At 41.7% G+C, this 14,176-nt stretch overlaps 1 protein-coding gene across 1 annotated transcript in view; it reads right to left on the reverse strand.

Annotated features, from left to right (window-relative positions):
• Positions 1-14,176, reverse strand: part of EPC2 (enhancer of polycomb homolog 2) — a 109,842-nt gene that overhangs the window by 3,109 nt on the left and 92,557 nt on the right. Inside the window, exons 11-13 of the mRNA XM_019522443.1 lie at positions 7,355-7,491; positions 3,508-3,667; positions 1,635-1,968 (exon numbers count right to left, since the gene is read on the reverse strand). Of these exons, the coding sequence (XP_019377988.1) occupies positions 1,635-1,968; positions 3,508-3,667; positions 7,355-7,491 (631 nt within the window). The remainder of the gene's footprint in view (positions 1-1,634; positions 1,969-3,507; positions 3,668-7,354; positions 7,492-14,176) is intronic.

Raw genomic sequence — 14,176 nt, forward strand, 5'->3', positions numbered from 1 at the left:
CTACCGCTCTCTGGGTGCGGCCCTCCAGCCAGTTAGCAACCCATTTGACTGTGTGGGTGTTGACGGCCTTCCAAAAGTCCAGGAAGTCTTTGCATCTAGAACACACGCACCTGAATACCTAATGGCGAAAGGAGGGCCGATCTATGTAAGACAGTATGTCGCTGTAGCTTATTGTAATGACAACGTAGTATCACCAGGCACAAACCATAATGCCAATACCACTGCGCAATGAGTTACTGCGCAGTAGTTGCTGAAAATGGCCGTGTGGTATCAGGAATGCACAGTAACGTCTGCTTAAGCAAGTACTAAATGACTTCCAGGTAACAACTGCGCACTACACTGCACTCGTAGATGCACCCAGAATGTTTCAGATCATGTTAGATAATTATGCTAAGTGACTTTTTCTAGTCGAGGCATACCATGTAAAAAACATTTTCCACGAGCATTCTTACTCCCTCCTCATTTGTCCCTGGCCCCCCATAGCTACAATGAAATCACAGTGAATTTCACCCCTCAGAACCCAGGCAGCATTTCTATATTATACAAAATACATTATTTTATTATTCATAATACATACATGTAGCATAACTCTCTCGCATAAAAAAAACCCTACAATGAGAGACCGCAGGACCTGAACCTGTTCAGCCTTCACAAGAGAAGGTTGAGGGGGGACCTGGTGACAGTCTATAAACTCACTAGGGGGGACCAGAAGGGTTTGGGAGAGACCTTGTTTCCCCTAGCGCCCCCTGGCATAACAGGGAATAATGGCTACAAGTTGTTGGAGAGTAGGTTTAGATTAGACTTCCGTAAGAACGACTTCACAGTTAGGGTGGCTAGGATCTGGAACCAACTTCCAAGGGAAGTGGTGCTGGCTCCTACCCTGGGGGTCTTTAAGAGGAGGCTTGATGCCTGCCTAGCTGGGATCATTTAAGCCCAGTTATTTCTCTTGCTCTGGCAGGGGGTCTGACTTGAAGCTCTACAAGGTCCCTTCCGACCCTACTTCTATGATTCTCCTTAAGATGACTTCTAAAACAGGATCAGAGTATTATTTTTAGATAATCTGCTCAACACCTTTTTCCATGCCTATGTAATCTGTATGCTAAAACAGCAATTCTACACAGAAACACAGGAAACCAAATTATATTTGAAGGGAGTTTCATCATGGATCAGTGCCAGATTGCACCATCTGAAATGTGCAAATATAGTGTGGGAGACAGCATCTGTACAGTTCTTTGATGAAAGCCAGCAGAAACTGGGAGGATGAGTCAAATCAAAATGGTTACCTAAACTTATTTTAAACATTTAACATTTATAGTAAAAATAATACTATAATGAAGACATATCCAATATGTTCAATATAGAACATAACTATATTATTTAGACCCCAATCCTGCAATGGAAACTGCTCAAAAGAACTCCAACAACTCTTCTGGATCCTACAAGACAATGAGACTCTCTATGGGTCTCTCTATTTGTATGGTAAGGCTACCCAGAGATCTTGGAAGAAATATTTGTCTGACCTAATGCTCTGATGAGCCAGGTAAATTTATAGAACCATTCTAACAGGAATAATGTAATTCAAAATATTTTGTTCCAATTTAACTACACACACACACACACACACACACACACACCTTGCTATGCTGCTGATGGCACTGCTAGGAGTCACCTTTGGCACCCTGTCCATACTGGCAGCAACTGTGGCAAGTTTTAAGGCTGTTGGCGATGGTGCTGAAGTCCTTGTATTGATATGCACATTGACTGGAGAAACAACACTGACATTGTTGAGGTGCACTGCATTAGTCAGGCAAGAATTGTTTATGGGAAGCGTTTGAGGGCTGCTTGTACACAATGCTGGAATTAAGTGGTTTGTGGTAGTGTGGCCAACTGTCCTCACGAGCTGTACAGTTGAAATCCCTGGGCTGGAAGATAAAGCCATGTTGGTGGAGTACAGAGTTCTAGAAGTTCCTGTGAGAAACAGAAATACATCAATAAACATTAGGCAATTCAACCAATTATTTAGCCTCAAAAACTAAGTGCCAAGTTAGTTATCTGTGGCAAGGCACCTGGACAGAAAAAGATTTTGTTATCCCGCAAAAATGTTGGATATGCTTAAAACCTACATGTGTAGGGTCTTGGGCAATTTCCAAGTTTTAGATCATAAACAATAAATAGCATCTTCTCCACTTTTTTTTTTCAAATTTCTTGAATATAAGAATCTTTGAAAAGTACGGATTCATTACATTTGTAAGTAGGTATTTCACAAGACTTTTAAAAACGCTGTTTAGTATCTCTGGATCTTGTGGATAGTTTTATCAGAAGGGGCTGGACTACAGTTCCTACACAACAAATTATGAATCAATACTTAAATACCAAAAGTCTAGAGGTTCACTGATAGAGATTTTGGGGGCCAATACCGATAGCCTATTTTTATTTGTGATCGGCCAATACTGATTCGATTTCCAATACAGCTGTGTGCAGCTGGTAAGTCTGTTGTGGAGAAAGGGGAGGGCATATCAATGCCCACCACGGTGGAGGGGGCAGGCACGGGACGGAGCCACAGCTCATCTGCGTGGGGGGGGGAGGGGAGGAGGGGTGGACAGCAGAGATGACACACAGCTCCTGCCATTGCTCCTGCTGCTCATCCAGGAGGGCAGGCAGGGGCAGAAGCCGGGGGGCATGTGCCCCCAGATCTGCCTGGGGGGGCAGTGCAGGCTTCAGGGCTGTGCTTGGGGTGGGTGGCGGGAATGCTGGGGGTGGGTTGCAGCCACCCCAAATTTCACTGTAGCCCCCACCCCCTGCCCATAGCTGCCTCCCAGCACCGCTGCCACCTGCCCCCAGCGCAATGCAGTGCAGCCTCCAGCCCCAGCTGTAGCTCGCCCCATGCAGATCTGGGGGCACATGCCCCGCCCCCCGTGCTCTCCCTGATGAGCAGTGCACAGTGGCTGTCCCACGCCCACTGTGGGGCTGGGCAGCACCTACCCCAGCCCCACTCCCTCCCTCACCACAGAAGGCACTGATCTGGCCCTCCACCCCTCTTCCCTCCCCCACCCCTTTAACCACAACAGACTTACCAGTTGCAAGCAGCTCTCCATGCTGCCAGGCTGTGCTCCTCGCTGCCTGTATGCTGTAGCTGAGAGCACATACGGGTATTTATCGGCTAAATTATCAGCCACAGCAGGCTAACTTCCAATATAGTTAATTTTCTTTATAATCAGTGCCAATCCAATATTGGACCCATGTATTGGTGCACCTTTACAAAAGTCTTTCCTGATAACTCTGTTAGAGCGACAGCACGATCCAAATATAACTCTGTTATCTTATTACTGTGTGAAATGTAGATAAGATCGTGTCACTGAACAAAATCCGTGCAACTCAAGGAGTAGTATTTAAATTTATCACTGCTGTTGGCATTTATTACTAACCACAATGTATTTTTTAGAAAGCAGAAGTTATCTGTTCAATTTTGAGTTCTGCGTTAGACCACTGCTATTAAGAATTCATTACCTGAAGGCTGGACAACACCATTGATATTGTTGTGGCTGGGGTTCTGTTCTTTTGTTACCTCACTGCGACTGGGAGCAGGTGCACTGACCACTGCAGATGCAGCAAAGTGGGCGCTGGCGGAGTCAAGTGTTTTGGACATACAGTCAGAGGTGCTTGAGCCCTACAAGAACAACAACATTGTTTTCATTATCTTCCGAGTACTAGCTGAAGGAAGACATTGATGACAATGACAATGCACAAGTATCAGTGAATTAGGGGGATGCATTATCTGAAATAGTATATTGGTAACATTAAACATTTAAAAGGTCACGATTGCAGTTCTCTGCATTCCTCCCAACACTGGCCCTATCTAGACAGGCAGAAAATTGACATGCTGCAAAACTGAGCCTTCTTCACCTTTAACTGAAGTGGTTCCTCTTAGAATAGTACATTACTTTAATTTGTGCATTTAATAAAGTTTTTTTTCCCATTTCATAGAGTCTTGGACATAACTTTTACCCACTCACTTCTATATCTACCTTTTCAGGATCCTTGCTGAGATGCTAAAGGGTCTTTTGTATTCTATTTATAAAACACCTTTGCCTCTGGAACATGCGCATATCAGTTTACCTTTTAGTTTGTCTACTGAGACCTGGAAGGATAATTCTTCTACTAAACCAACCCGCTTTAAACCACAGTAAATAGTAACATGCAATTTTTAGCATCTGTCATCCACCCTTCAAAAATTCATTGCTCTTTCATTTGTGTATGGGTACATATTCAGTATTCAACAGCTGGAAAAAATGACTTGCCTGCTAGCTTTTTAAAATTTAGACTTTCAAATGCCGCTTGAATCTCCTGTTTTACAATCACCATTTCATGTTTTTACATAAAGCATATCAAATTAAGTTTTCAATCTGAAATTTCTATAGCAAGCTTATGCCTAAGTAACTGTCCACTCAGTACATTTGGTACTACAAAATGTAACACTATAGAGAAGTTCTTGTTTGAAACCAGAACGTTTTTGTAGATCTACTATTTTGCGGTGCTAGAGATGATATGAATGTCTGCATATTCTACTTTTGTGGCATAAGGATGCATATGACGCCACAATTGTAATGCAGGTCCAAGGCCTAATTAAAACAAATTGTTCTGGGGAAGGCTAGAGACAACTGGCACTCAGGTAAAATTGCTCACAGTGATACTGGACATACTAAGTAGAAGTTTTCCTAGTAACGTTTAACAGCACTTCTGATTTGCTTGCACGTCTTTTCCTGAGTGACAAAAACACTAAATAAAGTAAGCCTGGCATAAGCACATGCTTTGCCCTCAATGGATATTACAATGGGAAAATACGATTCCTCACAAAAAGAAAGCTGAACACATTTACAAGGTATTTCCCCCCTCAACAGCTCCCAAAGACCCTGGGCAAGAGTGATCATGATCTGATTAGATTCACCATCCATCAAAAGGCTGGGAATTCCATCAGCAGAACAGAAATCTAGACTTCAGAAGGGCAGACTTTGGTAAACTCAGGAGTCTAGTTAGAAAGGCCCTTTGCAACCAGCAACTGGACGATTTGGGAGTTCAGGAATGGTGGTGCTTCCTTAAGAAGGTAATTCTCACCATTCACAAAGAGGCCATCCCCATGCAGTGGGTCCCCTACTGAATATGGGGGAGGAGGGGGAAGCCCACAGTTGATTCCCTCAAAAAGACACAGCTTTTAAGTACTTATTCCATATCAGTATTCTTGAAATGAGACGGGAACTCATCACGTGTCCAGAGGCCCAGAGAATACAGGGAAGACAGCAGTCCACATGAAATCAGTCCCAAACAGGTGAGGGTATTCTTAGAATATTTGGATGTTTTCAAGTCTGCTGGTTCAGATGACCAGCATCCGAGAGTCCTGAAAGAACTGGCTGAGCTCACAGCAGTGTCTCTGGTGAGGTTGTTCGAAGAGTTGTGGAACTCGGGAGTGGTGCCAAATGACTGAAAGAAGGCTAACGTGGTACCCATCTTTAAGAAAGGGAAGAGGGATGACACTGCAAACTAGAGACCAGGTAGTCCGACTCCAGTCCTCAGAAAAATCTTTGAAAAAACTGTCAAGAAGGCCATCAACCGTAAGCTCATAACTGGCAAGGTATTAAGAAACAACCAGCACAGCTTTGTCAAGGGGAGGTCCTGTCTAACAAACCTGGTGTCCTTTTATGACCAGGTAACTTATCAGCTGGACATGGGATGCGATGTTGATATCATCTACCTAGACTTCAGCAAGGCCTTTGATACTGTTTCCCATGAGATTCTCTCAATTACGTTCGAGGGTACTGGTCTAGACAAGTCTACAGTGGAGGTACATTGGCAACTGGCTCAGAGGCCGATCCCAGAGAGTTGTATTCAATGGCATGGCCTCAACCTGGAGGGCCGTTTCCAGTGGTGTTCCCCAGGGATCAGTGCTTGGACCCATCCTCTTTAACAATGACTTGGATGAAGGAGTAGAAAGTGCAATGATTAAGTGTGTGGATGACACCAAGCTGTGGGGAAATGTGGGCACATCTGAGGACAGGGTAAGGATCCTGGATGACCTTGACAGATTGGTCCTATGGGCTGAACACAGTCAGATGAGGTTCAACAGGGACAAGTGCCAGGTCTTTCATCTGGTTAGGAAGAACCTTCACCATAACTTTATGATGGGTGGTGGGCCACCGTCTGACACCACATCTGAAAGGGACCTGGGGGTGACAATCAACCAGAGGATAAACATGAGTCAACACTGTGTTGAAGTCGCCAGCAGGGCAAACAGAACTCTGGCATGCATCAGCCAATGTGTTGCCAACAGATCCAGAGAGGTGCTCCTCCCCCTGTATTCAGCGTTGGTGAGGCCACAGCTGGAGCACTGCTTCCAGTTCTGGGCATTGCACTTCAAGAAGGATGTGGGTAAGCTTGAAAGGGTACAGAGAAGGGCCACCCACATGATTAGGGGCCTGGAGGATAGGCCCTATGAGTAGAGACTCTTGGAACTGGGTTTGTTCAGTCTGAGTAAAGAGAAGACTGGGAGGTGACTTGATAGCTGACTACAAGCATGTCAGGGTGAACACCAAGATCTAGGAGAGCAACTTTTCAGAAAGAGACTCCTTGAGAGGACAAGGACCAATGGGCACAAGCTAGTTGAAGAAAAATTTAGGCTAGACATAAGGAAAAAATTATTTTCTATAAAAAGGTATCTAGAATCTGGAATATATTCCCAGCAGAGGTAGTGCAGTCACCATCCCATGAGGTGTTCAAAAGGAGGCTGGACAAGCACCTCACCGAGCTTGCTTGAACTTATTTACCTTCTCCCCATGGCAGGGGACCAGACTTAAAGATCTTACAGGTGCCTTCCGGTCCTTCTGTTCTATGATTCTAAGACTAAATTCTGCATACTTATTTATACTAAGCAATACTGACTCCAAAAGCCGCCCTCCTGATTTCAATGAAAACAATCATCTACAAGGGGAGTTAGTGCACAGTACATTAAGGGTGTGAATTTATGAAGCATATTATAAATGCAACAGACTACAGCATCAATACCCTTTTGAAGCTTATAAAAATTGCAGGAAAAATAGAAGCCCAGCTCCCCACTACCCCAAAGTGGCATATAAATCTAATAAATAAATAAAATTAGATAGCAACCAGAGATTTGCCAAAGCCATACTGAGAAATTTAAAGAAAACTTCATCTAAACTATTTAACTACATTTCACAAAATAAACACATCAACAACTGTTACCTTTATCTTATGACAAAAAGATAACAAGTAAGCAAGCACAAGAAGGGACACACTATGGAGGAGAGTTATCGGCACATAAAACCAATTTTAAAAGGAGGAATACCTGTGCTTTTGGATGCGTTTGTTGTGAGGAATGCTGAGATTGCTGTTTCTGCTGAAGCTGAGCAAGTTGCTGCCTTTGCATTTGAACTAATTGCTGTTGATGTGTCTGAAACTGTTCCTCTGTGATACCCCCTGTAACTGTGGAAGAGAAAAATTATGCCAGTGTTAAAGGTAACTGAAGAAAGCAAATCTTTCTTAAACTTGAAAAACATTGCAGTGTGATGGGGAATAATAAACAACATATGAAAATAAGATGGATAAAATAAAGGCTCTGGATATCTGCATTGGCCTTAAGAGATCTAAGCCTTGTGAAAGTGAAATTCAGCCAAAACAGATACTGGAGTCCAATTCCTTTTTCAGCACAATATCAACAAGAACAGCTTCTTACTAGCATTGAAAGCTGCTGTCAATGTCTTTCTTCTCAGTAGCTATAGCTGTCACTCTTGGTAGCCTGAAGTCAAACTTCTGTCTAATACGAGATAAATTTTATCTTCTGTCTTCTACACTGATGAAGAATAAAGAATCCCTATTCCTGGCTTGCAGGAAATAAGGAGAGTTTCCAGATCATGGTGGAAGATAGGTACACGCAATTCACTTCCTTATATATGGGCTACATTTCTACCTTCCTTCTTTTTAAGATACTGGGATTCACATTATGAAGAACTGAAGTGTATCAGGTAGTTACAATACTACCAGTACTTCTGTTACGTGACCAGCACTCCACTCTACAGATAGATTTTTAAGAAGTAAAAGGAGCATCATATAATGTACCCAAGCAGCAAATCACATACTAAATTTGAAGACCAGGGAACTAGAGAAGGATGACAAAAAACTAGGTTTATAGGTCTAAAACCTAGCATATGTTTACACTTTTTAAACTGAAGGTTCACTGTCATTGCTTATGCTTATTTAACAACTTCAGTCCTGCAGCTTTCCAATCTTGCCTGTTTTTTTCATTCACTCCTATTATTTATTTAAAGATAACACTGAAGTTTGCTCCACACAGCATTTTCTTCAGCTAGATCATATTACGGTACAGCATTTTGAATGCAGTGGGAGACTGTCAAGGTGGTTTAATGAGTTTGCTGACTCATGAGAACCAGGCATAGCCAAGTGTAAAGGCTTATCAGATTCCCACAAGACTGGATGAGGAGGAAAGCAATATATATTACATATATAGACGTGAGGCATCCATATAAAAACATGGATAGTGAGGTTTATTTTCCTTTGTAGAAATAGTTGCAGATCTATCAATGCTAAAAAAAGAAAAGAAAAAAAAGAAAAAGGAGCAATTGTTATTTTTGTGTCTTACATCCAGCATGTTTTTTACTCCCAACAATATAACTCCCCACATGGAGTTGAGAAATGGCACAGGGCAAACAATGACCGCTCCTGAGGCAGGATACCAATTAAGATTAATGCAGTCTCATATAGGGAGACAACAGCTGTTCTAAAGGACTCCACCTTCAGATTTGCTTGTGCCCCGTGGCTGTTCTGAGAGCTGTTACCTGTGAACTCTTCAGCCACAGAAGCAAATAAAGACGGTGTTTCCCTATACCGTTCCCACGGTGGGAAGAGATGCTCTCACAAGTCTTCAAAGAGGAGGTAGACACAGATAACACTTGCACTGGCCAAGGCTTAGCACACTAAAAAATTCCTAACTTCCATTTTAATCAATTCCAATCCTGAAAGTCAAATTATAGCACAAGATGCATTTAGGGAAGAACAGACTGAAAAAGTTCTACTGTATTACAATGACTCAAAACAAGATGCAATAAAAATTATTAATGTACTTGAGAGAAGCCAGATTTCTTGTAGCCTACCATAATGATAATAAATGATAATGAACCAGAACATACCATAACAAAGACCAAGGCTTAACATTATACAAATTTTTCACTAAAAAGGCCCACCTAGTACCTGTAGAGGCATGAACTATTTCTTCCATAGTCAATGACCATATGTCAGTGGAGGTCAACCTTTTGGCAGGTGTACCAAAGTAAGTCCTGCTCCCTCTCCGAGTGCCACTCCAATCCTTTTTTCCCTCTCCCCCTAACAGATCCACTGCTCCGCTCTCTCCTCCTTCGGCTATCTGCCACTGTTCTCCCTACATTATCTGTTGCTCAGCTCTCTTCCCATCTGCCCATTCCCTTGATCAGCTCTTTCCTCCTTACCCTATCTGCTGCTGGTCTTACTGTTGCCTACCACATCTGATGCATGCCATAGGCATGCAGGCTGGCCACCTGTGTTATATATGAACCTATACCAACAAATATTTTTTACTTTATTCCATGAAGAAGGCAACTGCAATATAATCAGTTCTGAATTGAAAAGTAATGTTAAACATCTGACGAAGTCAAGACACTTTTCTTCAAATAAAATTCACTGGGTTTACTAACCTAAAAAAAAAGAAACAAACCTATCAAAGCTAACAGTATGTGGGACTCATCATCTGATGCTTAAGGTAAAAATGAAAAAAGTATAAATGTGGGCAGAAAATGGAAAAATATTAAAGCAGAATAAACTGTTCCCTGACTTCTTCCTTCCCATGCCACACACATTTACAAATCAAACATAAGCAGCAGCAAGAGGTCAGAATCAAGACTGCAATGGATAGTGTGGAGCTATGCATGAGGCCATGTGAACAGTAGGCACCCATACCTTAACAAGAAACCACACCGATGCAAGATTATGTTGATGCTTGGTCACTTCATAACCATCACAAATAAGCTGCCTCCAGTGCACGTTATCCATGATTCACCATTAAGTACCCTAACTAGAAGCTTTATTCCTTCAGTGGATTAAAGTACTGTCAGCAGTTTAAAGCTAAATTTGAATTTTATTCAGTCAGTAGGCAGTAAAATAAGTTCTTCTAGAAGCTGATGAAGAAAGGATTATTTTCCCAAAGATTTCACTACCTTGAAGAATTTGATTTTGTCAAATGGTATTGTCATCTGAAATACCTAGAATCTGCAGGAATAACATCTTCTACATGAGGAAACACCATACTAACAATAAAATATTGACCATTCTGTGTTCTCAGTATTTGTACTTGCTCATCTGCTACTTACTATACTCCCCGCTGTAAAGAAATTTCATTCTGAGCAAGCACTGGAAGGAGGACTCTAGTAATTAGTCAAGTGAAAGCATACGCAGAAACCAGTTTCCAAATATCTTCTCATACTGCTGTGTTATTGAGCAGGCTTCCAACGTGCCAGGTGACTTTTCCACTTAGATACTAGTGACAAAAGCGATCCTTTATTTCTCCACCATAATTTAGTGGGGCCACTTCAGGAAACAGCTGAAACAGGAGTGGAATCGTTCAAGTCTGACTGGTTCTTCTCATTACCCTAATCTCAAAAAAACAATTTTGGATCATGAGACCAGCAGATTTTTCACAAACTTTTTTTTTTACATGCGTATGTCATAGTAGTAAACCCAGAATGACACAGTTCATGTTAAATAATTAAAACCTTAGTAAATTTACTGAAAAAAATATTTTCTCCATTTCACGTCAAAATACTTTTCAAAATGTGTGCTGTATCTTCTACATTTAAGTGTGCACCTAAAACAAATTCAATTGTTGATCTAAGCATTCATTTTTAGAGCCATTTTCTTCAAGACTGCCATAGCCAATTCAAATATACTATTTATTTTTTTTGATCTGCAAAATCCCCCTTAGTTTTTACCAACATACATATATGTAAGACTCAAATAAATGCAGTCAAATAATATATCTGTGGTTGTAATTAGCTTTTTGGTGTTACTTGGAACATCACATTTTTATTTGTACACAGTTTATTCCTCTTGAAATGCTTAAGCTTACTCAATTACTGTTGAAAAAAAATCAAGTTTCAGTCAAAAAAGCCTAAATGTTAATAAGTCATCTGACAACAATCTTCTGGAATTAACACCAATATAAATAACAACGAAGCACAGAATTAAAGGAACTTGGAAGAGAAAACTATTGTTTTGCACTTCTTTTTTTGATATGTTCAATACATTTTTAAACAAACTTAAATAGCACACAGAAATTGGTAACACCTATTTAACCATAACTTATTTCCATTTGGAATGGAATAAAAACCAGGGGGGAAAACAACATAGAGTAAGAGCAGCAATTGTGCTAGGCACTATACAGCTATGCTATTAAGAACAATTCCAGAGCCACAGGTCACAGTCTGGTTCAAAGTGCTGGCCTAAATATTAGTTCTGGAAAGAACTCTTTTCTCTTGCACATTGTTAGAAACATGAAATAATTGTGTGCTCTAAGGTCCACCGAAGACTACAAAATTTGGAATGTTAGTAATGAAATGCAGATTATTTACCGTCTCTTTTACTTACAAGGCTAAGTTGTGCCGAGGCCAGCATGCATCACATGCCAACTCTTTAGGGCACTTCCCCAAGAACGGGGACAAGTGTTTCCCCTTTGTGCCACTGCTAGTTGTGCCAGGCACACTTTTGCACGCACACTGTGGCGCATGGCAAATTGCTCCAGGTGCAGTAGGGGAGGCTGAAGCTGCCTTGCCTGAGGTCCTGGGGTCTTTCCAAGGCAGCAGCAGTGGCGATCCAGGCATGCAGGGCCTGGCTGGCAGCTGGTATGGCTCTGGCTGGCCAGGCTCTGGTTTTTGGCAGTGCACACTGCAGCCACATGTGCTGCCCCCCTTTTTTCTGCTGAGTTTTTGGGTTTATTTTTTAAGATACCAGGATTTCCCAGCATCTAATTTTGCCACCATGCTGCAAATATCGTCAAGTGTATTTTGCAGCACCTCAAAAGGTTTTGAGGTGCTGCAAACTACGTGTTCGCACTCATGGGGACATGGCCATAGTGTTTAAATCTGAAGCTTTTTCATATTCTCAGTCTGATCTGTAAAACAGACTTATCTCACAAGTCATCACAAAAGTATGTGCCTTTGTTAGTCTCACCAAAGCTCAAATTGAACAATCTTGGAAGACATTAAAAGTCTTATCACAAGGTAGAACTAGTCTTTGCAGATCATGATTGAAATATTATAAAAAGAAAATGAAACTTTTTTCAGTTTATACTTCATGTTGTAAAAGTTTTATTAATTGGGGATTTTATTCTTTAGTGCTTCTCTCTTTCAGGATTTTTTACATCTCCTACTACTGCAGCATTTAAAGTGCAAATATAAAATAACGTAATAATAGCAGGGCTCATAGTGAAATCAATGGCATTTTTTGCCCTTTTCCTTTTTAACAGTAACCTTATCATCACAGAAAAAACAAGGCTGGAAGGGACCTAAAAAACTCATTTAGTCTAACTCCTGCTCATCCACAACTAATCATTCAAAAATATGTTTATTTACCCTGCTCTTAAAAATTTCCACTAGGTAACTAGTTCCAAAACTTACCCACCCTCTTAACAAGGAAGTTTTTTCCTAATAATCAACCTAAGTTTCCCTTGCTGCGATTAAAGACCATTGTACCTTGCCCTGTCCCTTGTGGCCACAGGGAGTAGTTTATCGCTATCCTCTTTATTATAATTACTCTTAAAAGTGCCTTGAAAGTCAGCAGGATTTTCATTAGTTTAAGTGTCTCTACAGGGTTATCCCTCAACTGAGAATGCTCATCTCTGAGACCCCTTCTACACATTACATATATTACACAGTTACCTGGTTATCTGTGCAATTAATTTAGAAATTAATCATCATGCCGTAAAAAGGTCTAAACAGCTATAAAGTTAGAGCTGGAAAATTTGTAATAACTTTATAGCTGGTTTCCATCCAGCTTTAATTTGAACTGACAGGACTGCCAGCTACAGGGGTGCATCATGTGCTGCTGTAGCTGGGAGTCCCATCAGCTGACGCAACTCCCAGCAATGGCAGCACCCCATGGGGGCCTCCTGTGGGGCACTGCTATGGCTGGGAGCCTGGGATTGCAAATCAAGGGCTCCCCTTGCACCAGCATTAAGGCTTGATAGGATCTGATGCTGGATCCCGCAATCACACCTCCTGCCATGCACCTGTGATGGCAGGAGACACAACTGTGTGGACTGTGCATCACATCCTATCATGCGTTTACCTGAATGTCTAGAGGGACTCTGACTCCCATATATTTAATTTAGAAGCACTGTCCTGAAAGGAAAACATTTATCTTGGTGGGCCATGGAGAACAAGATTATCACAATCATAAAGTATGGGAACTGTTGAGAGCAGAACCCTAATCCACTGAGGATCTTAAAAAGTAGGCCCATATCCTGATCTGCCAATAGAAGTGGAGAGGGAACCAAAGGCATTTTGCTCACTGTGGCCTGACCTGATCAGGTGGGATTCTGTAGTAATTATAAAACCTTACATTGCTTCTATTTTCAGTCCCATTGTAAAAAACTTGCAGTAGCCCAGCCTAGAAATTAAGGTATTGACTAGCTGTTGCAGTGTGCATTAGTCCATCTAAAACACAGACCTAAATCTTGTTGCCCTCTTCCTATTTCAATCATTTACTGCAATTGTCTGTTACATGGTGTATAGAATCATAGGAAATTAGGGTTGGAAGAGACCTCATGTCATCTAGACCAGTTTCTCAACCTGTGGTACACGTAGTCTTGGGGGTACATGAGACAGGCAGGGGGTACGCGGGTACCCCAACACTCTCTCACCCTCTTTTCTTCTCTCTCTCCCCCCTTCCACCTCACAAAACTATGGCAAAAAATTTGGTGCACTGTGCATTGCACGGTGCTTTAAATTCCCCAGGCATGCCACTCTTTGCACAGCACTGGGTTCAGCCCTCCTAACTTCGGCCAACATCACCTTTAGCCCAGGTACATACTTAAGTTGTGCACCCCTGGTGTAAAAGGTGGCAACCC

Source organism: Gavialis gangeticus, unplaced genomic scaffold, assembly GCF_001723915.1.
Source record: "Gavialis gangeticus isolate Ggan-Ray unplaced genomic scaffold, GavGan_comp1, whole genome shotgun sequence".
In the NCBI taxonomy this organism is placed as follows: domain Eukaryota; kingdom Metazoa; phylum Chordata; order Crocodylia; family Gavialidae; genus Gavialis; species Gavialis gangeticus.